General features: G+C 43.2%; 4 protein-coding genes across 4 annotated transcripts; 3 read left to right on the top strand and 1 right to left on the bottom strand.

Annotated features, from left to right (window-relative positions):
* The first annotated feature begins 2,250 nt into the window (after window positions 1-2,250).
* On the top strand, window positions 2,251-4,006 carry zgc:162944 (glutamine amidotransferase-like class 1 domain-containing protein 3, mitochondrial). The gene is made up of 4 exons (XM_015966036.3): window positions 2,251-2,486; window positions 3,037-3,208; window positions 3,316-3,514; window positions 3,591-4,006. The coding sequence occupies exons 1-4, from the start codon at window positions 2,295-2,297 to the stop codon at window positions 3,784-3,786; spliced, it is 759 nt and encodes a 252-aa protein (XP_015821522.1). The 5' UTR covers window positions 2,251-2,294; the 3' UTR covers window positions 3,787-4,006.
* Window positions 4,007-4,104: 98 nt separating this feature from the next.
* acod1 (aconitate decarboxylase 1) lies at window positions 4,105-6,947 on the bottom strand. Its single transcript, XM_015966034.3, has 5 exons — window positions 6,092-6,947; window positions 5,808-5,969; window positions 5,479-5,568; window positions 5,200-5,399; window positions 4,105-5,062 (listed from the first exon to the last, which is right to left on the bottom strand). The coding sequence occupies exons 1-5, from the start codon at window positions 6,101-6,103 to the stop codon at window positions 4,105-4,107; spliced, it is 1,422 nt and encodes a 473-aa protein (XP_015821520.1). The 5' UTR covers window positions 6,104-6,947.
* A 2,680-nt stretch (window positions 6,948-9,627) lies between these two features.
* Window positions 9,628-11,301, top strand: kctd12.1 (potassium channel tetramerisation domain containing 12.1). Its single transcript, XM_015966033.3, has one exon. The coding sequence runs from the start codon at window positions 9,973-9,975 to the stop codon at window positions 10,831-10,833; it is 861 nt and encodes a 286-aa protein (XP_015821519.1). The 5' UTR covers window positions 9,628-9,972; the 3' UTR covers window positions 10,834-11,301.
* Window positions 11,302-11,364: 63 nt separating this feature from the next.
* LOC139062757 (uncharacterized) lies at window positions 11,365-22,821 on the top strand. Its single transcript, XM_070544471.1, has 2 exons — window positions 11,365-14,774; window positions 15,183-22,821. Exon 2 carries the CDS (start codon window positions 20,492-20,494, stop codon window positions 21,116-21,118), a length of 627 nt encoding a protein of 208 aa, XP_070400572.1. The 5' UTR covers window positions 11,365-14,774; window positions 15,183-20,491; the 3' UTR covers window positions 21,119-22,821.
* Window positions 22,822-23,024: the final 203 nt, after the last annotated feature.

Raw genomic sequence — 23,024 nt, forward strand, 5'->3', positions numbered from 1 at the left:
GACACACAGATATTTCTTTATCCCAGATCAGAGCATCCGGTATCTGAGAAGGCGCGTTTCTGAGGTTGTCTTGGTAATATTCCTCAACATGGCTACACAAATTGTAACATGAGAACATTAAAACAGGATCACTCTGGTGATTCAGCAGTTGCAGGTCCTGTTGCAGTTCATTCGAGTTCCAGCTCTACAGTTCCAGAGGAAGCTACGGAAACGGCTGTCCTTGGTGAAGTCTTTAACTAAGCAGCTTTGACACGCTGTCAAGGTTGTTGCAAGCTGACACAGCAATCGGTTCCTGCTGAACAAGCTGATTTTGTTCCGACTCCTTAAGGGTCTAGACGCAAACGGTTCCATCCAACCTGTGTGCCTGGCGACATCTCTGGACGGGAAAAGTCTGTGCTGTGGTCAATCTACTGGACCTGGGTGCTAAGAGGTTATCCGACCTCGATGACCTCTTGATCCGTGAAGAGGGTCTCCGAAGGGGTGAGGTAGAACACAGTGTGATTGCGTCTGATGCTTTTTGATAAGAATTAACTCCATAGCTTAACGCGATCCAAATTCTTTTACACCCAGAACTCAGCTTTCCTAGATACGGAAGTTCTGATAACATCGCATTCACACATAGGCACCATATACTACATCTAGATTCATCCATTACAGTAAATATTAGTTAACTTGTCATGCTTTAATTGTTTGTGAGTTAAATTCTTACTTTTACAAACCTGACTCTTTCCTTGAATCAAAACAAAGTGTTTACAATCCCTGAATAAACAAAGATTCCTATCTTCTGATTAAACACAGTAAAGACCAAGCAGGTTGATATTCCATATTTATATAGAGTATCACAGCTTATTGGTCATAAGTAGAGGTAATATATATTGAGTTCTTAAAGCACTCAGTTTACCAAACCCTACACAGCAATCCCTTACACTAAGCAAGCATGTAACGACAGTGGAGAGAAAAACTCCCTTTTAGCGGGAAGAAACCTCTAGCTGAACCTGGCTCAATGTGGGTGGCAATCAAATTCACCTATTTTCATTGTAAGATAAATGCTGTAATCTGTTACCTCTATTTCACATAATAAATTTAATGTGTTTATAGCTTGCTTTCTTCTGTTTTAGGTTGTACTCTTTTCTGATTTATTAGTGTTTTTTATTGTTTTGTTGCCCTCTGTATGTAAAATAGTTTTGGGATTCATCCATACATCCAGTCAGTTTGTGTAATTTCATCCAATGGTTTATGTAAAAACTAACACTTATATATACGTGTTTTAAGCCATTATGCAGTGGAACGCTGGCAACAAAGCTCTACCTGATCAACACTATAAATGATAAATGACCTGCACTTGTATAGCACCTCTCAGAGTAAGGACTCCAAAGCGCTTTACGCTACAGTGTATCATTCATCACACTTGCTGGCTGTAACAGGTTGCAAAGCAGAGTAAACGTCTTTGGTCCGATCACACTCAAAAATGTGGGGACTATTTTCTCATCCTGAGTCATCAATGTCATTAGCCTCCACAAAATACTAAGAGCTCCACTGCTCCACGACTTCATCAAAGGTGCCAACTGAGCCACTTGTTATGTTCCGCACCATTATCTCAGGTAAGTATAATGATGAGGCGGTTATAGGAGTTAGGAACTTCTTTGAATCCATTCTGGTAGCAGCGGCACATTACTAGTGATGTGACGTTCACGAACGAATCAAATCTTTTGAACGGGGTTTCAAAGTGAATGATGAGAGCTGAGTCCCTGTAGAGAACTGTTCATCTTAACAAACCTACCGGTCAAACGCACCCGCTCAAACCCCACCCACCGCTGTGACGGACGTAGGAGGAACCATAGATATGTATATAAACAATATAAACACGTGTTTATATACATATCTATGGGAGGAACGCTAACCAACCCTGTGCTCCCTCATGGACACAGCAGGAAAATGTTGCTCTTAATACCCCCCGACTAATGAATGGCTCCCATGAAAGAGCCATAAATCCCATCACTACACATTACATAGCTTAGCTTCTAAGCAACCAACAACGACGTGCCCAACGTCATACGTAACTACGGTGGCCCGAAGGGCAAAGACATAACACAATACTTTGAAAAATCCTGTGTCACAATGTATGTATATGATTCAGCAAAACCTTTGTAGGGTGCAGGCTAGTGAGCATCAGCAGTACCCAGCTTCACCAAAAGGGACGCTAAAATGCCTACCACGCTTCTGTACACTACATTTTAAACTGTAGAAGAAGAAAAAGTCACAAAAAGGCAAAAAGGGGCGTCTAATAGTCCGCCATGCTTTCTCTCCTGCACCTTGGTGGTCGGTGCATTGCTCTCAGAGGAGTTCAGAGCCTAAATAGACGTTATTCCTCCTCAGAGATGGCTAAACGAGTGGCGGTAGTGCTGGCAGGCTGCGGAGTTTATGACGGCAGTGAGATCCACGAAGCCTCTGCTGTGTTGGTCCATCTGAGCAGAGGAGGCGCTAGTGTGAGTGTGTTGCTGCTTGTCTGTGGTTTTAGGTGTGAGCTAATCTGGGTGATATGTAACTTTCTCTTTTAAAAGGCCTGTTTTTAAGTGACCTTCTGTTAACTTACCACGAAGTGACTAAATGAACATGTTTTTGGCACAGACGGTTGATGTTTCTGTTAAAAGCAGACGGGCGTTTTTATAACGCTGTTTATTATGAGGACCGTGCAGGTTTAGGTGGAGTATTTTACACGAGCTCAGTATTCTACATTTATTACAGTTTTCTTGTTATAGATGTTTGTAACCTGATTTTATTTTTGTTTTTCTCTCCAGAATAGTCTTTCAGAAATTGTAACAAAGTTTCTGTCTGACTTGTTTGAATATTTTGAATCATCACACCCTTTCTTTGACGTCACACTAGGAACAGTCTTGTTTTAGTTTTAAATTCTCCTTCAAATTAAACTTTTAATACACTTTTTACTGCTGCAGCACTTTTCTGATGGTCTTATTTGAAAATTAGTCTTTTTATTTGTTCATTTTTGTATATTTTTCCCTTCTTTTAAATTTCCAGGTGCAAATGTTTGCTCCCAACATAGAGCAGATGCACGTGGTGAATCACCTGAAGGGGGAACCATCTCAAGAGAGCAGGAACGTGCTGGTGGAGAGTGCGCGGCTGGCCCGTGGAAATATCAAGGATCTGACTGAACTTAGTGCTGAAAACCATGATGCTGTCATCTTTCCAGGTTTGATTGTGATGTCATTATCCGAATCCTGACTCCAGCTCTTTATCCTCTTGCAGAAACAGATCCAGGTAAAACTCTGTTCTTTCTCGTGTTTTTGCTGTTTCCAGGCGGTTTTGGGGCAGCTAAGAACCTGTGCACGTGGGCAGTGCAGGGGAAAGATTGTACGGTAAACGACCAGGTGAGAGCTGCTCTGCAGGCGTTCCACAGCAAAGGCAAACCCATCGGACTCTGCTGCATCTCACCTGTCCTGGCTGCCAAGGTGTTCCCTGGGTGTGAGGTCACAGTGGGCATCGAGAAGGACAGCAAGTGAGTCAAACCGGTTTAAGCGCGTTTGAAAGATCTTCTAGAAAAGATCTAGAATAGCCTTGTTCTTGTTTTCCAGGTATCCAGATACGGCAGACACTGCCGCAGCCATCAGCCAGCTTGGCTGCAAACACGTGAGCAAGAGTGTCGCTGAAAGCCACGTGGATGAGAAGAACAAGCTGGTCACCACCTGCGCCTTCATGTGCGATGCTCCGATCCACGAGATCTTCGATGGCATTGGATCAATGGTGCAGGGCGTACTGAAACTGGCCTGAGACAAAGAGGACTATAGAAATATGAAGCTTTATTGTTGCAGAGACAAAAACCCTACGTATACGCCTAAAACCTGTGATTTTGTGGTAGTTCTGACATCTACGTGGTGTGATTTTCTGGCTTATCTACCATAATTCTCACACTAATGCACTGATTCATCATTTTCCATCCAGATTTAGAGAATTCCTAAGCTGTGAGCCCATTAAAATAAAGGAAATCAGATTTTCTGTTTTTATTTCACACACATAATATATAGCTGTATACATATTTACATTCAGCTCTTTCTCCTTCAATGATCTATTACATTTGGTTTAATTAGATCACATAATCCTCATGCTGTAGAGCTGCTCAGAAGTACTCGTCATTCTCAGGTACGAGCCTAAAACTGAGCACTCCGTCACCTTTTCCATGTTCCCGACTACATCGATCACACCCTCCACCCCCTCTGTGCACAGCACTGTGGAGGCATTCAGGCTGAACTTCTCCTCCAGGTCCTTCTGACTGAGCGGCTTCCTCCAGTGGCCGTAAAAGGTGTTGCACCTTGCCAAGGAGCTCAGCCCCTCAGCTGACTTAATCTCCACCTCACAGTACATTCTGTCGAAGCTGGGCAGGTTGTCCTCCGGTGTCTCCAGCTGGACTTTGGACAGGAGCTCCCTCAGGGCAGGACGGTTGATTTGAGCCTGGCTGAAAGACGCGACGGTGACTTTGTTGTCCAGCAGGGCTGAGCAGGCGTTGAACTGAAAGGAGTGCCTGGCTTGGTGCTCTGTGGTGGGCAGGGGGCAGTTAATGTATTTGGATCGAGGAACTCTGAGTGTGATGTTCTGGATCTGGCTGAGGTCGAAGTTCCCCGTTCTGTCAAGAAACTTAGCACGGGCTGCCAGGACAGCCTCCACAACCCAATGCATGGCCAGATGAGCGGGTATGCGCTTGAACGCCACATCCTGAGCATCAAGAATCCACCTAAAGGCTCCAGAATCTGAATCAGCCAGAGGCGAGGGGCTGTAGTCTTTGTAGTAAACCCCCAAGCCGCTGTCCATATCCAGGATGGCAGGGTTCCCCTCCACTCCGATCTGAGCCAGCTGAGCTGCCTCTAAGCCCCTTCGGGCCGCATTCCCAATGTGGAGCGGTTTGGTTTGCGTGGCGGCGTTGGCCAGGGGAGCCCCAGCAGAGGAGGCTGCTATAGCCAGAGCATGGCTGCACTGAGCTGGAGACAGCCCTAGGAGCTTAGCCGAGGCTGCAGCACTTCCCATCACTCCAACAACACTTGGAGGGTGGAACCTGATTGTTTAAAACAAAGATTAAGTATTAAAAAGGTGCTTTAGATGTTAAGATTTCTACTTAAATAATTTCTTCTCCTATCTAGTGGTTTCTTAATTCAACTGGCAAAAACAAAACAAACAACAAAAACACCTCACCTCTCAGGGATGTTGTAGGCCTCTTTGGAGAACCTCATGAGCCTGCCCTGCACCTCGATGCCTACATTAAAGGCCAGCAGCAGGTCCAAGCCAGAGGGCTGGCTGGGCAGGGTCTCAGCCAGAGCCAGCAGGGCGGGCAGCACAGCACCAGAGGGATGAGTCGCAGGATGCCACGTGTCGTCAAAATCCATGGAGTGAACCTTGTGACAGAGACAGCTGGTAAGCGAAGCTCAAAGCAGAGCAGAATCCTCCGTGATGCTTTCATGTGTCTGAACCTACAGCGATGCCGTTGACAAAGGCAGCATAGTGAGGAGGGAGAATCACATCCGACCTTCCCCAAACGCTGCTCCTCTGCTCAGACGTGAACACCTGCAATCACACATAAATCCGTTGTGTCAAGAGGGAAAGTTTAAGATTTACAGAAAACAAAAATCACAAAAGAATACGGATCAGATTTCTGTAAATGTACAGAAAATATTGACCCAGATTCTAATTTATTCTCTCTAAAGATTTAGTGAAAAGGTTTTCATATCTAGCTTTTCTTACATTTACTTGAAACTAGGTGCAGATATCTGGGTTTTTCTGTGGTGTTGTGTATTTCCCTGTACCTGGCTGTATTTGAGAGCCTTGCTGAAGACAGCTGTCCTGCTTCCCAACAGTCCAACACCCAGAGTGTCCAGCATCATCCTTTTGCTTCTGGTAATCACACCATCTGTCAGATGGATGGCGTTAAGGGCCTGGATGGCAGCTCCAAAGCTCTCTGTAATACCCTGGTGAGGCAGAATGGAGCTCTTCAGTGCAAAACTCCAAATATTAAACACAAAATACTTTCTAAATGTAATGTTTTGGATGTTAAAATACAGATAAGGTGTGTAAACGAAGCCAGCAGTACCTTGCGCAGCATCGCGTCCCCTCAACAGCCTCTTCAGCTGACTAAACATCTCAGATCAGTAGCTTTTATAGTCCATCACTATGGTCTGTGGGCTGCTCCACCAAATTTCCAAAGTGACTAAAAACCCAGCGATGAGAAGTGGATAGTTTCACAATGACTGGATCGTGTCACCTCCAGCAGATACGAGAGAAAAAAACAAACGTGATCAGAAGAAAAGTTCTAAATTACAAAACCTGATCTTGGAGTTTTAAGTCCTCATGTATTTATGAAACCTTTCCTTTGGATTAAATGCTGACCATAATCTGTCTGAAGACCTGATGACTGTTTGTGTCTTTCACAATCCACATCTTTCTGAGAACGCAGGCGATGGAAATTCAGCTTTCTGCAACGGGAAGTTCTGAAGAGAGAAATCTGTCACGAGTCTGGACCGAGTCACCCACCGGCAATCACATAACCGAGCCTGAAAAACAAAAATATTGATTCACTCATGTGAGATTTCAGAGATTTCTGATGACGTGACACAAAATCAGTAAAATTGAAAGTGAGGATCAAATCAAATCTACTTTATTTATATAGCACTTTTCATTCGAAAAAAATGCAACTCAAACTGCTTCACAGATTAAAATGGCCCTATAGATCCCATATTCCCATCCCAGCCCCCCTCCCCAAGTATAAAACAATTGACAATTACACTTCCCCTCCCGCAACCAATTTCCAAGGTGAACGTACACTCACCCGCACACTCACACACACACACACACACACACACACACACACACACACACACACACACACACACACACACACACACACACACACACACACACACACACACACGTTGTCATGGTCTGCGTCTTTCCCCATGTGTCTCCTGATGTTCTCCATCCCTCTCTAGATTCCCCTTTTGTGTCTCATAGTGCCCTCATGTGTCCTTTGTCTGCGTCTCATTTATTTGTCTTCTGTTTGTAGCCCTTCATGTCATCCCCAGCCCCTCCAGTTGTAGCTCCAGCCTTTTTGGCCCCAGCTCCCTCCTGGTTTTCTTCATGTACTCTTGGTCTCCCCACCATATTTCTATAGGTCTATTATTTCAGTTTTGTGTGTGTATGTCCTTCTCAGCTAGGTGTGTTTGTGTGTGTGTGTGTGTGTTTGTGTGTCCTTCCCCAGTCAGGTCAGGTGTCCTCCCCTGCTCCTTCCTGCTCCTCCTCCCAGATTAGTTATTGCCTTTACCTGGTTCTCTCCCCACTCACCTGCAGCTCATCTGCCTCCCATTGTGCCGCAGTCTATAAAGCCCTGTCTGTTTCCCATTGTCTTGTCGGTCCATTGTTTGTAATTCTGTCAGTCTAGTCTCTCCTGGATTATTAGGGGATTTTTTTTGTCTTCTCGAGTTCTCTAAGGTTTTTGGATTTCCAGATTGTTATCTGGTTTTTGGATTTTGGCTCCCAGCCTTGGATTTACTTTGTTTTTGGCTCACCTTTAAATAAAGGATTTTACTTAATCTTCATCCCTGCCTCGTGTCATCCTGGCTACTGCATTTTGGGTCCTACCAACTCCGCAACGTGACACACGTGAACAACAGGATGTCTGAATTCTTGCTGAACCGACAGTAAAGTTACACACAGACAAAAAAAATGTAGAAAGTATTGTCTGGAGTAACATTAAAGCACCAAGAGGGAAAAGATTTAGATTCAAAGATAATACAGAGGGGGCGCTGAGCCGGGTTTTTCTCTCCACTATCACTACATGCTTACTGTACAAATACAGGCATTTTATCATTTTATTGAGGTGAAGCTGCAATTAATGAAGTTAATACTTCATTTCTTTTGTTGAATAAAAATATTAACACATAAAACCACAAATTAATTTATAATTAAAACATTATCTTAAGTCTTACAAACAATCTTGGAATAAAAACCATTGTTTATTTATTAATTTAATATTGAAGCAACTTTATTTAGTTTATTAGGTACATCTCATTTACATTAAAACAAAAACATCTGGAGTTATGGCTGTTTGAGTCAGATTATTAAATGATTTTAATATAATTTCAAGTCATATTGCAGGATAAACATGCAGATTATTGGCCAGGAATGACTCAGCTGCTGACACGTTTAGCTCAATCTATGCAAACTTGAAAGTTAAAACCAAAAAGTTAATAAATTGTAAATTGCATTAAGTCGTTTTCAGGGTTTGATTAATTTCCCAATTGCAAACTTTAAGCCCTCTACTTTCTTAACAGGATTAGTGCTTTCCTCACAAACCTGCTGCACCAGGTGTGTGTTCTGCTCTCTGGTGGACAGTCTGAGTACTACAGGTGACACGTGCCATTAGAACATTAAAGAACATCCAACATAGATTTATTGTTATTTATTAATGATAATAAAAAGTTCAACAGAAGTAAATTTTTAGATATTTTTTATCATGTAAAAGCATTTAAAAGTTTAATATCTCTTCAGTGATGTGTTGTTTACATGATTCTTTCCTATCTTGACCTTTTATATTTTCATTACATGCTAAATCTGTCCACCCAGCATGTTTAGAGGTTCATACGTGACCTCTGTGATGAAATATGGGAGGTTTTTGTTCGTGCAATGGTTCAGCTTGATGAGGCCGCTAAGTTTCCAGACATAAGCTTCAATTGTTCTTTCAAGTGATTCAACTTAAAAAAGTATCTTGCTCGTCCGGGCCACATTGTCCCTTTAACCTTATAAAATTCTGAAAACATCTGCTTTTCTAAATGTGTGCTGCTTATAATGTGGTTTAGCTAATGTTTGGACGTTTTTAGTTTAGCCTCATAACTTTACAGATGTCAAGAAAAAGAAGCTGACACTTTGGTCAAAATCTTAAGAGATAAATAGTTGTGCCCAACACAAACACACAATAAGCAGGTCCAAATGTTCACACATGAGATGAGAAGCCATCATGAATGAATGAATGAATGAATGAATGAATGAAGAAATAAATAAACATCCGGAAACATCAGTGGGTTTCCAAACAGGGAAAAAAAAAAAACTAAAGCCAAAAAAAGGAAGATGCACAAAGTCAGATCTAATAGGGAAAATGTAGAAGTACAAACCCTTAAAGGAACTGGATTTCAGGAAATGATAATAAAACCAAACAAGAACAAGAATTAATAAATTTGAAATCCATGCGTCAAAACTAAACACACCAAACTCAGTTCCATGTTTCACTTCCTGCTCTAAAACGTGGAACAAAAAGTGATAATTTAATCATTCTCTAATCCTGCTGAATTTCTTAGAAGAAATGCTTGATTTCTATTTTTCATTTACCAATTCAAAGTGTCCAAAAATTCCAAGGTGCAGAAACTTTGACTAAACTCTGTTATGCTGCTGAATCCGGAGAGAGAGAGCGAGAGAGAGAGAGAGAGAGAGAGAGAATGAGAGAGAGAGAGAGAGAGAGAGAGAGAGAGAGAGAGAGAGAGAGAGAGAGAGAGAGAGAGAGAGATCATGGCTGCATTTCATTGGAGCTACTGTAGGTGTCACTCTCTCCATACATTCTAATGGTTCCTTCAAAGTAAAAGCATAGATTCTAATTGAACATCATTTATTTCACTATTTAAACCCTCAGGAGGAGGTGCTGCTTTAGAAAGACACCAGGCTGAGATGAGTCCCATATGGATGATACTTTTTTTTTTTGGGTGAAGCTGCCGGATAAGGCGCATGGCTCTGCTTTTCCGCCTTTTATGCGTAAAACCAAGAAAGCTGCACAAGACAGCAACTCAATAGTTAAATGATAATTTAACAGTCACCCCCTGCGTGCACGCGCACATCCGCACGTGTTAAACTCAGGCTTCATAAGCCAGCAGCTGGGACTGGCACCTCAGTGTTTTCCTCTGATCCTGTCAGCGCAGTAGCTCGGAGAAGATGGCACTGGCAGATGCAGAGCGCGGGGGGTCCTGCTGCGGGGACCCCGGCTCCCTGTTCTCAGAGATCATCGAGCTGAACGTCGGGGGACAGGTTTATGTGACCAGACACAAGACTCTGATCGCCGTCCCGGACTCGCTCCTGTGGAACATGTTCAGTAAGAAGTCCCCCAAGGAGCTGGCGAGGGACAGCAAGGGGCGCTTCTTCTTGGACAGGGACGGCTTCTTGTTCCGCTACATCCTCGATTATCTCCGTGATCTGAACTTGGTCCTGCCGGACTACTTCCCGGAGAAAAGTCGGCTACAGAGGGAGGCGGACTTTTTCTTGCTGCGGGACCTCGCCAAACGCCTCAACCCGCGGGTGAGTAAGGACAACTCGATCAGTGAGGAGATCAGCCAGAGCGACACGGAGGAGGGCGCGCAGCAGTCCTTCGGTGGAACCGACACTTTACGCACTATGTCCGTCACCGGGGCCATGCGCTCCCCGTCCCTGGATTCCAGACGCTCCGGCTACATCACGATAGGATACCGCGGCTCCTACACAATTGGCAGAGACATCCAAACCGACGCCAAATTCAGGAGAGTCGCGCGCATCACCGTCTGCGGGAAGACTTCTCTGGCCAAAGAGGTGTTCGGGGAGACGCTGAATGAGAGCAGGGATCCGGACAGGCCCCCGGAGAGATACACGTCCCGCTACTATCTGAAGTATAATTTTCTAGAGCAGGCGTTTGACAAACTGACAGAGGCGGGTTTCCACATGGTGGCCTGCAGCTCCACCGGCACCTGCGCCTACACCAGCAACGACCCGACCGAGGACAAAATCTGGACAAGCTACACCGAATATGTATTCTGTCGGGAATAGTACTCATCTGGCTCGTCCGTGCCGCTCTCCGTGTAAATATGTGTCATAATTTAGAGGGGAAGGTCTTTAAAGTGGTGACGTTTAGTAAAGGCGAAAAACGCAAAACGCGCCAAAAACAGATTTTACGCATCGGATTCTAAGCAGAATAAGCGGTGCAGCTTTGAGGTACAAAGAGAGCACAGCATCATCCAACCCGACACTTATCCAAAGCTCTATATTGCATAATAAACTATCATCTTGATCATCATGTCAATGTTTCAGTCATATCTGACTCAGCTGTGAGAGCTGAGCAGAGACCAGGAGCAGAAGCAGCCATTAGTATTCAGTGTGACTTCGAGACTCACTTGTTTGGCCAAGTTTTGTAAGATCTTCTATCGGTTTGATCGCTGCAGAGATTGTAAATGTGCGTGGAGTGTTCCTTGTGTTTGTTATTAAGTGTTCAGACTAAATAAAAACAATCTTCTACTCTTTTATTCTCAGCTCTTTGCCAAATCATCTGCCCCCTTCTGCAGCCTTTACTCCATGGGGGGATGAAAGCCCAGAAATCTTCCTCCTGCATGGCACTAAAGCAACCAAACAAAAACTGAAAACCTTTTCTGGCTCCATCAACTCCAGAAAGGTTCTGTTTAATCACAGCTGCACGTGAGTTTAGTTACAGCTGCAGCAGAAGGCTCACTTTGACACACAAATCCAGCAACGTGGATGCAAATATTGCAGCTGTGCACACATGATGTCATTATCATTTCAAGTGTAAATAATGAAAGGGTCCAGCTGCACACAAAAAGGAGGCTGCAGTCTGCCAGGGACTGGATGAATGGAAAATCGATGACGGGCCAGCGTGCAGTCAGCTTCACCCAAAATGGAAAACAGGGTTCAGACCACCGCCCACCCACGCCCTTTTTGGTTTGACTCAAACACTCAGCTTGCTTTAACACATTGCAGAAACTTTTGCAGCTTGGTAGAAAATTATAATTCTTGTGTGAATGTGAGCTCAAACTCAACCTGTTTCTGGTTATTATCTGCATAGGCATTTTCTTTTAGATGCTGTGGAAATGTCACATCATGGAGGCACACAGGTGTAAAAATAAAGATGGACCAGTCCCATTTTATCTGTCTTGGCTCCTGTGAGCTGACATAAACTGCTGATAAACTCCACAGAAAGACTCAGTTTGAATAAGTAAGTAAGTAAGTAAGTAAGTAAGTAAGTAAGTAAGTAAGTAAGTAAGTAAGTAAGTAAGTAAGTAAGTAAGTAAGTAAGTAAGTAAGTAAGTAAGCAAGTAAGTAAGTAAGAAAGTAAATGTTATATATATAGCACTCATCAAAGAAAGAGAATCACAAATTGCTTCATATCAACAAAAAACAAATTATAAGGTCATAAAATCAAAGTGCTTTAAAAAACTGAACAACAAATATTATAAAATCTATTAAAATCAGAAAAACAAAGTCACAAAATGATAAAATTATCATAAATATCATAAAACAAATGAAAGATGGTTATCAATTTGAGTTAAAAAAAGAAAGAAAAGCAGAAGCTTTAGATCAAAACAGTTTTAAATAAACGGGTCTTCAGCTGTTTTTTAAAGTGTCCAGACTGTCAACGCTGCGTAAGGATAAAGGAAGATCATTCCAAAGTCAGGGTGCAACAGTCTGGAAGGAGCGATCACCTCGACTTTTGTATCTGGTCTTTGGAAATTCTAGAAGGTTGTGGTGTGTAGGCCTGAGGGCTCAGGTTGGAGCATAAGGCTTTAACAGTTCAGTAATACAGGGAGGAGCTTGACCATGTAGAGCATTGAAAGTTATAGTCAGGATTCTAAAATGAACTCTAAAGTTAACGGGTAACCAATGCAGATACATCAGAATAGGAGTGATGTGTGCTCTTCTGTTTGCTTCAGTTAGGAGCCTCGCTGCAGAGATCTGGACCAACTGAAGGCGGCCAAGCGCTTTTTTGTTAAAACATGTGAAGAGTGTGTTACAGTAATCTAGACGGGAGGAGATGAAGGCATGGATAACCATTTCAAGTTCATGTTTTGACACCAACCTTCACAGTTTGGAGATATTTCTTAAATGATAAAAACAGTTTTGGACCAACGTTTTTGTGTTGCCTTCAAGAGACATTGATTGGTCAAAAACAACACCCAAACTCCTTAAGTTTGTCGTGACGACAGAAGATAAATGACCACGTTTTTGACTAATCAAGGGAACCATGGTCTCAGGGGCAATGATCAGACATTCAGTCTGTTCAGAGTTTAACTGAAGTAAGTTATCTTCTAGCCAGCTGGTGATAGCTGATAGACACTCTAGTAATTCAGACAGTTTATAGGACTCAGAATCCTTAAAGGAGCAGTACAGCTGAATATCATCTGCATATAGGTGATAGGAAACATTATGAAAAGAATCAATTATCTGTCCAAGAAGGTGTATGTACAGCAGAAACAAGAGTGGACCCAAAACAGAGCCTTGGGGTACCCCACAGAACAGATCGGTAGAATCTGACATGATTTGGTTTATACAGACATTATAACTTCTGTTGGTTAAATATAAACCAGTCTAATAAGAAGCACCATAGAGACACCGAATTTAGACTTTTTGTCTATAATCTTAGTTTTGATCATTTACAAAGAAGAGTCTGGGTTTTGTGCTTCAGATCTTTGCTAATGTTTACTCATAAAAATAACAAATCTGTCATCAACTTTAGTCAAACATGAGAATTTGATACACAATTATTTAATTTGTGTTGATTCCAAATGAAATAAACTCACAGATATTTAGAGCTTCAGTGCAGTGGTGCTGCAGTCTGCCTTTGTTTATTTTGTTTATTGAGGCGAAGCTGCAATAAATGAAGTTATCACTCAGTTTCCTTTGTTGAATAAAACAATAACACATAAAACCACAAAATTCAAACATAATTAAGACATTTTGTTTGCAAGAAACTAATCTTGGAATAAAAATGATTGTTTTATAGCAGATTTGATTTCTTACCTTTTAATTTGACAGCAGGAGTATCGTTTATGTCCTTTTATACTCTTGATTCAAACAGAATGAACTATTCCATTATCTTTAACTCCTTATTAAACATGAATTTGTTGCATACAGTTTGACATTTTGGCCTTAAATCCGTCTTTATTAGTGGCTGAATGAATGAAGATGATGTGAGGTAGGTTGTTATAAGGACTGATGTCATTTCTCTGCTTGTTAGAGCTAAAACTTGTTCAAAGGGATCATTAGAAAAGGTCAGGAGATGCTCCGGCTCTTCAGCAGCCTTGAACTCCATCAGCCACTGACCAAAAGGATTGTTTTAAAAATACTAAGTTTAATGAAATGCTTTTGCAGGTTTTATAAAACTATGAGACAAACGCAAAGGACAGGAGGAAAACAAAGACAACAGCTCTGAGAGTTAGTTTCACTTGTTTCCATTCCCCTCCTCAGCCCTCTGCTACCAGCTCGCTGACGGGATCCCCGGCAGAACGGGTCTGTTTGAATTCCACGCATCAGTCTGGGGTGCATTTGGGCTTCCTGGGTTATTTTAGATCAAAGTGGGTTTCATTAGCACATCACCACAGTAACTCTGGACCAAATGGCTCATTATTCTAATGAAATTCTGAGTCAGAAATACATTTCTAACATCTCAACGGGGGATCAGTCACTGCTCAAAGAAGAATGGTGAGAGGGTTGCCTCCAAATGTAAATGAAAACATCAGTGGAGCTCCAAAAACCCGCCAGGAGGAGACAGATTTATTAAACACGTATCTATTTAATGATTCATGTACAGTGTAAATTAAACATTTTCAGCAAAAATATTTAAATGGGTCAAACTAAAAATAATATATTACAGACCTCTAACAAACTGTTTATGTCCAGAGACAAAGCTGAGCCTTCCAATGGTTTTGAGTCAGACCAGATCAAACCAGAATAAATCAGGAGTTGGAGTTTCTTCTTATCTGGTAAGTGTCGTAGTTAGAACACAACTTTCAACAGCGATAAACAATTTCCCTTTTTCATGGAAACCAAAACTTCTCGACAAATGAGCCATTTTTTGTCCTTGACTCAAACTAGAGACTGAATTAGAAACATTTGGTCAAATCTCTGTTTTCAAGAAACAGCTGAAAAACACGAGATCAACATCAGTTGTGTACAACTAAAATAAAATTAGTAACATTTACAGTTCACATGGACTTGGGTCATTTGTTTTCATGAAATGTTTTGCTGTTTGAGTTCATTTTCTGCAAACTCAAGACTGCTTTCTCCTCAAGAGGAGAAGCTACAAAAAAAAGAACATTCAGTGTAAAATAATGCTGGAAGAATTATGAATTAGTCACTTTTGGTGTGTTTTTTGATTTTTGGGTTCGCAGCACACCTGAACCAATCACCTCCTCACTCTGTAGAGTTGCGCAGAAGCCTGAAAATCACTGAGCTGGAAGAGAGAAAATCAAATGGTAGCCCTCAAGGACTGGAGTTGGTGACCCCTGACCTTTACACACTATTTATCAGCCACCCAAAGATGCTGAAAAACACATGGGGGACATTTTGGAAAGTATTCTTTGAGCTGGTTGGTGTAAAAGCTGAAAATGTTTTTTTCCTTCTAATGCTGAACATCTATTGCTGATGTGGACGCAGTAACCACAAGAAACTGTTCAGATACAGAGGTAAACAGCAGGTTGCTGTTTATTGCTTTATAATATACACTATAAGTGCAAAGCTAAAACTACTTAATACCATCAGAGCTGGAACAATCTGAATACGGTACATCAATGCAAATAGTTTTGTCCCTTTTAAAAAGCTGATTCAGCATATTTTCTAGAGCATTCCCTGTCAGCTAGAGTGTTGCATTGATTAAATACATAAAAATGGGAAATCTGGAAGCAGTTTGTTGAATCAAACTGAGTGTTTTGTCCTTTTATGATGTGATTTCTTACAGTTTGAGGCTGTATAGAGGCTAGGATTCAAAAACAAATTAAAAATCTCAGAAAGGAAATTAATTTACTAGACACTCACCCTGCACACCCATCAGACTGGACTCCCTTTGTCATCCAACCTGATTTGAATCTAATTACTCTGCTGGAAACAATTGAACAGAGGTTTTAGTTTATATTCAGCTGATATTATCATCAGCTGTTTATCTTCATGTCTCCTGTTTCGCCACATCCCTTAGATGCTCTATATTATCTGGCAGAGGTCATTAGAGGTCATGAATTTATGTTTCAGAAATCTGAGGGATTATGAAGACTCTAACATCCACTGAAGGTTGACATTGGAAGATGGGAGGAAGCTGAAGCAATTAAACCATCCATTCAGAGCTAAATGATTATTTATGCAAAAAAAAACCCATAAATAAATAAATCAACAGCATTTTTCCTGTGAATGCTGTAGCTTCAGACAGGGGCGCCTCCATGATGTCTTCAAAGGGAGGGCCATGTGATCATCATGAGGTGGGTCACCAAAAACACAACAGATCCAATTATCATGTAATGGCAGATGTAAAAATGCTATGATGTAGGAGTTGGGGACATAAACCTGATTAGTTCTTATTTTACAGAAATCTTTTATGATATAAAGGGGAAAATGAGGAGCACCATGCCGTCTCTATTATTCAGCCTAAACACATCTTAGATTATGATGTCTCCTAATGTGCATCATACCCTCTCTGGAGTATTTCTGCAACTTCTGATCACCACTCTCCAAATTAACATTACGTGAGCTGATGACCTGAGCGGAGATGCTATTCACGGACTCGGCCATTAAGCCTCCTCACTTTCATGGCAGCGGAGTTCTTTAGAAAATTACCGTCATCAAAAAGAAAATGTTCCTCCAGAAAGGCTGCAGTGCGTTTGTGTGAAAGCCTTCTACAGACGCTGCCGGGGCCGCTTGTCTCACCTCACAGCCTTTCATTTGACTTTTCTCCACATTCCAGCGGTTATTGCCAATCACTGGTGTGTTATTTGCTCAATGATGTGCACATTCTCCATTCATTTGAGGCCCTACCTGGCGGCAGATTCACCTCCATAATTGTGATATTTGATTGCTGCCCTAAAGACCAATTCTTGGACTTCAACAGCAATCAACCTGCACTACCAGGATCTCTGTGACTTTATTAGGAGACCTGAATGCTTTGCATGAAAATGGCAAGTAAAGGTGTTTCTATTCTGTGTTTCTGAGGAAAAGGTGTTTCTTCTAAAGCAATAAAGATGGCAGAAGAGTTTCTGTTTTCCAGACTGAAGTTAAAATCAGACCATGATAAAGAAATTGGACTTTACTTTCAGTGAATTCAACATTCTAGAGATAGTAGTCATCCGTCTTGTTAATCCTTTTACACATTTAGCTCATACATAGAGGCAAGCAGTTCGGTTTAATGGAGACGTGATTAGAGGGTACTGAGGCTTACACAGTAAAAACTCACTTTTTATATCCTTTTGTGCTGCCATGTGGGTCTCTACTGCCTCTATAAACACTCCAAACATGAAACAAATCCATCCATCCGTACCCTGTTAGTGTTAGGAATTTTGTACCTAAAACAAACCGTTTCAAAAAGTCCCCGTTTGTGACCTCTCAAACAGGGAAATCAGAGTAGAGCCCCCTTTCATATGCAAGTGAGAGCTGTTGGAGGAGAAGTGGCTCTACTCTGAGCACCTCATGGATATTGGAGCTTCTCAGCCTATAGCAGCCTGAGAGGAGGATGAGTGGGTGTGGCCAACAACTGCTTGTTTTCTAAAAATGACAGAGCCCATTCAGGAAGGAAAGATCTTCCGCAAGTAGTTTGGTTGAATGGAGATACAATTAGAGGGTGCTGAGGATTAAATACAGTTAGTTGCTTACGTCTGTGTTCAGGACAGAAGTGTTCCTAGCAGAAATGTGATTCAACGTGGGAATAACTTTACTTTAGCTTTGTATTAGGAGACCGAATGAGATAATCGCTTAAAGATTCCCCTAAAGTTTCCAATTTGTCTTTTAAAGAGACTTTAACTTCAGTATAGAGACAATTACATTAAAAACAGCTGTCCAGAGGTCCTGGCAAATCATCGAGGTGTTATGGATTTCTTTCTGTCTTTAGTTTATGACAAAATCAATGCAAAACAGCCGATCAAGCCGAATTTATGTCTGCAGAAGAATAATAAAGGTGATTAATGTCAACCTCCCCAGGTGTAGCACTACTACTGCTTGTTACCAGGTTCCAGAAGATTCCAGACAAGCCTTTAGTTTCCATGGAAACAGAAGTCCTAGTAGTGCTCTGGAGAACCATGATACTTCAAGGGGGAGGGGCTTGGTTGTACTCTTTGATGATGTCATATAAGATCCTTTATCCGCATCATCAAAGCTGACAATCATTCAGTCTGGGTCCACAGGTGGTGAACACACACACTTTCTGACTCTCCACTCAGTGCTTGTCTATCTTGCTTTTTGAAATATTTCAGTAATTAGTAACTGTTTTGTTCAAAATGAGCAGAGTAGAATACATACACAAAGCCAAAAAGGGAAAATCTCCCCGGAGGCACGAGGCGTTTTACAAACATCGTAGCGTCTCACCTGCTGATTCAAAGCTTCAGATCGATCAGCTGAGTTTGGAAATTCAGTCGCTTAAGGAAAAACTTTCCAAGCAAGTGGTAGCAACTGAAGTTATGGAGTTTAAATGGCGGCTGTCTGAAGATCAGATTGCAGTGGTCCAATCGGAAATGGCTCAAGAAAAACTGGACAGAGAAAAAGAACGAGAGATGTTCAACGATGAGAAAAAACATTTATTGTTTTCTCTCAAGGTTCTTGAAGACGATTTGCACCAGAAGAGAGTGAATGAATCCCAGCTGCGCTACCAGCTAACTAAAACAGGAAGTTATAACTACATCAGAAAGTTACAATGGGAATTAAGAGAGTCTAGGACCAGAGAGATTGAGCTGCGTTCTCAAATGTTGAAAGCTCAAAACCACTGCTGTTACTCAGATGAGGACTCTACAAGCTCAGAGTCTGAAGAGAGTGAAAACGTTGCTGTTAGGCCCCAGACGCCAACCGAGAATCGGAAGAAAAGGAAGGCAGAAAGTGACTTAGAGAACACTTTCCCTCCATCCAAGAGACTGACGGTACGGCCGGAGGAACTGTAGTTTCTACCCATGAACTTCAAGTCTCTGAGCAGAAACTTGGTGATATTCTTTTTTCTTTTTTCTTTTTTTTAGCAGCAGTTTCTGACATTGTTTAGTACTTGTTAGCTCATTAACGTAGCTCAGTTAGCTTTTACTTGTTTCTTGTTTAGCTCGTTTCTTAGTGTTTTTACTTGTTCTATGGTTAGTTCAGTTCTAATGAAATGTTATGCCTTGCTGTTATGTGTACTTATGTGTTTTATAAACAAAAGCGGCCAGCCTAATTCAAGCTGCATTTGACGCTCTTGAAGATGAGATGAACAAGAGCAGGACTCGTGGTGTTATAAGGTCCGCCAAAACAGAAAACTGAAACCAACAAGATGGTAGATGAGACTCCATCTACACCTGAGGCAACAACGCCTGCCTCCCTGTTCCAGGGGGCTCGTTGCTTAAACGTTAAGGACTCTGAGAAAATTCCCAAACAAAAGTTAGAATCTGACGCAAATGAGACCAATCTACAGGAGTTAAACATAATTACTGAACAGAATATTCAGGAAGAACAAGAGTTTAGGACCAGAGATGTCGAGATGCTGGTTCAGCAGATGGAAGAGGGTTCTACCAGTGAACTTCTGAGCTCTGAGCAGAAACAGACTTCTGTTAGAGCACACGTTCTCACACCTGAAGCATTGAAAACAGACGATGGATGACCAAGCATGTGTTTCTGAGCGTTGGGGCTTAGAGTCCTAAGTCTCTGAGCAGAAAGTCTGTGATATTCAGGAGTAGCAGGAGTCTAAAGAAAGGGAGACAAGTTACAATCCCAGCTCCTTGAGTCTCAGCAGAAACACCAATCAGATCTGATGCAGGCTCAGGCTGCACTTCAAGAAGTCAGCAAAATTCAAGCTGCCTTTGACGCTCTTGAAGATGAGATGAACAAGAGCAGGACTCCTAGTGTTATAAGGTCCGCCAAAACAGAAAACTGAGACAAACAAGATGGTAGATGAGACTCCATTTACACCTGAGGCAACAACTCCTGCCTCTCAGCTCCAGGGGGCCAGTTTCTTAAACGTTAAGGACTCTGAGAAAATTCCCAGACAAAAGTTAGAATCTGACGCAAATGAGACCAATCTACGGGAGTGTTTCGGTAACTGCTGCAACAAGCCAATAGATGGCCTCAGCAGCAGCACCAACAGCTCCCATCTCCTGGTGCTCTGTAGTTTTGACCAGCTGTTCCTCATTTAGAAATCACCTCACCCTGTTAAAGAGGTGAAACTAGGATTAGACAGGGGGAAAAAGGCTCTGAGAAGTGGTGACACGGAGGTATCCTCGCCACTCTTTTCTCCCCCTTCAGTGTTATCTTATTTGAGGCTTGAATACACTCGGTTAGGTTATAGAGAACCCCATAGTAAATTCGTGTGTTTGTCTGAGCCCTGGTGAAAGAGCTGCTCAGCTTTTCATCTGGGATTCAGTTTGGGGTTATTTCTCCTCGGTTGAGTTCTACTATCCCGTTCCTGCCCTGGTGTGGGCCATTGACTATCTCTTAGTACGTCCATCCAGACCGGTGTCCTTCTGAGAGTTTGCCAGACATCTGCAGGAGACCTATGCCCTTGGCTCATCGCCCGTTCATGCCTCAAACTCCACACCCCTGGGACACCAAGTCACCTCGTCCATATCTACTCTGTCGGTCCCGAGTCATCATTACTCTCCTGCTACCATCAGATCTGGTTTCCTCTCCTCTTCCCCTGTTCTTGTTGACGCCATCTCAACCTCCACACGACGACGACGCCTTAACCGTCACCAGCAACCTCCGTCCAAGCACCACCCGCCCGCTCCACATCCAGGTCCCACGGTGGTCCCAGAGGACGCTCCACATCCTGTTCCAGTGGTGGTTCCAGAGGACGCTCCGCATCCACGTTCAGCAGTGGTTCCAGAGGACACTCCGCATCCCGTTCTGGTGGTGGTCCCGGAGGACGCTCTGCATCCAGCCATCACCGCCAGTCCGCTCCTCACCCATCGCCGCCGGCCCTCCAGACTCCCGCAGTCCTGGCTCCTGGTTCCCCGTTGTCGGCCCCCCAGACTCCCGCAGTTCCGGCGCCTGGTTCCCCGTCGCCGGGCCCCCAGACTCCCGCAGTGCCGACTCCTGGTTTCCTGTCTCCGGCCCCCCAGACTTATGGCGCGGTATGGGGGCCAAAATTAAGACTACTGCACAGCAGCAAGAGGCTATATAAATTCTGAAGCAAACTACTGACCGCACCCTGTTCCAGCGGTGGTGCCGGAGGTCGTACCGCACCCTGTTGCAGCGGTGGTCTCAGAGGTCGCACTGCATCCAGGCCCAGCGGTGGTCCCAGAGGATGCTCCACATCCTGTTCCGGTGGTGGTTCCAGAGGATGCTCTGCATCCACGTTCAGCAGTGGTTCCAGAGGACGCACCGCATCCACATTCAGCAGTGGTTCCAGAGGACGCTCCGCATCCCATTCTGATGGTGGTCCCGGAGGACTCTCCGCATCCAGCCATCACCGCCAGTCCGGTCCTCACCCATCGCCGCCGGCCCCCCAGACTTCCGCAGTGCCGTCTACTGGTTCCCCGTCGCCGGCCCCCCAGACTTATGGCGCGGTGTGAGGGCCAAAATTAAGACTACTGCACAGCAGCAGGAGGCTATATAAATTCTGAAGCAAACTACTGATCTGATTAATGATGAGCTGGCGCCGGTACTGAGAGGCTTGCGCTGCTTACTGAGGAATAGCACCTTTACCGGCGTTACTACTAGATACGTTAGGCACTAGCAGCCCTCGGCTGGTTATTGACTGGTTCAAACACTCCCTCTGCTGTCTATTAGCATGGAAAGGCTAGCGTTAGCCTGGACGGGCTGGTGTTAGCATTGGAGAGGCTAGCCATTAGCGTGCCTAGGCTGGCCACTAGCTGGATTTCCTACCTCCTCGACGAACCATTAGCATGGATAGGCTGGCGTTAGCATCGGAGAGGCTAGCCATTAGCATGCCTAGGCATGCCACTAGCTGGATTTCCTACCCCCTCGACGGACCTTAAAAATGGATAGGCTGGCATTAGCATCGGAGAGGCTAGCCATTAGCATGTCTCGGAGATTCACCTACTCTACTAGATGCATTTTTTTAAACTTTTATTAAACGGATGACATACTATCAGACCTGCAATCACAGTTGTTCCTTTGACAGAACGCGTTGTTATCCACATTTTATATAGTTTGGTTTTCTTGCACATATCAGAGAAAAAGCCAGAGCTAACTAGTTTGTACTTTTCATCTTTGGATTTTAAATCCTTTGTATTGAATTACAGGTTAATACTTTTTTAAATTGTGATGTTATCTTTATTAAAACTATATAATATGTACAAAAAAATCCCCACATCTAATAGAGTAAGTGACTCCGAGACATGCTAATGGCTAGCCTCTCCGATGCTAATGCCAGCCTATCCATTCTTAAGGTCCGTCGAGGGGGTAGAAAATCCATCTAGGGGGTTCTGTCATGACTCCCAGTCTTTCACCCTCCTCTGCCTCTGCTGCCTCCTCATCAAGCCCTCAGCCACTTCATTTATCTCACCTGTCCCTATCATCAGCTCATTACACACACCTGCTCCCTCTGCTATATATTCACCAGTCAGCCACCAGTCCCCTGCCAGATTATTGAACGCTCTTTGCCAGTAGATCTTCCAGCCTTTCACCTTGCCTGATCACAGCCTCCGGACCTCGTTTTCACACCTGACCCTGCCTTGAATTCTGCCTGCCACCACGACCCTCGCCTGTCTTCTACCACGTCTCCAGCCTGTTCCCTGTACCTGCTCGTCCCGATCTGGTTTTGACCCACGCCTCCTCTCCGACTCTATCTACTGCCTCGCCCTCTTCGAATAATGTTACATCTAATAAAGACTTTTTATTGAACTTTTTACTGTGTTTGGTGTCATCACGGGTCTTCCAAGTTCTGGTCGTGACACTTTTGCATAAAATATCCCCTTTAATAAAAAGAATTATGATATAAGACAAATCCAAAACTGATGAGGTACAGTTGTGGTCAGAAGTTTACATACACTTGTAAAAAATATAATATAATGGCTCTACTGAGTGTCCCGTTATTTCTAAAACTCTGATTTTTCTCTGATTAA

This window comes from Nothobranchius furzeri, chromosome 14 (genome assembly GCF_043380555.1).
Source record: "Nothobranchius furzeri strain GRZ-AD chromosome 14, NfurGRZ-RIMD1, whole genome shotgun sequence".
NCBI lineage: Eukaryota > Metazoa > Chordata > Actinopteri > Cyprinodontiformes > Nothobranchiidae > Nothobranchius > Nothobranchius furzeri.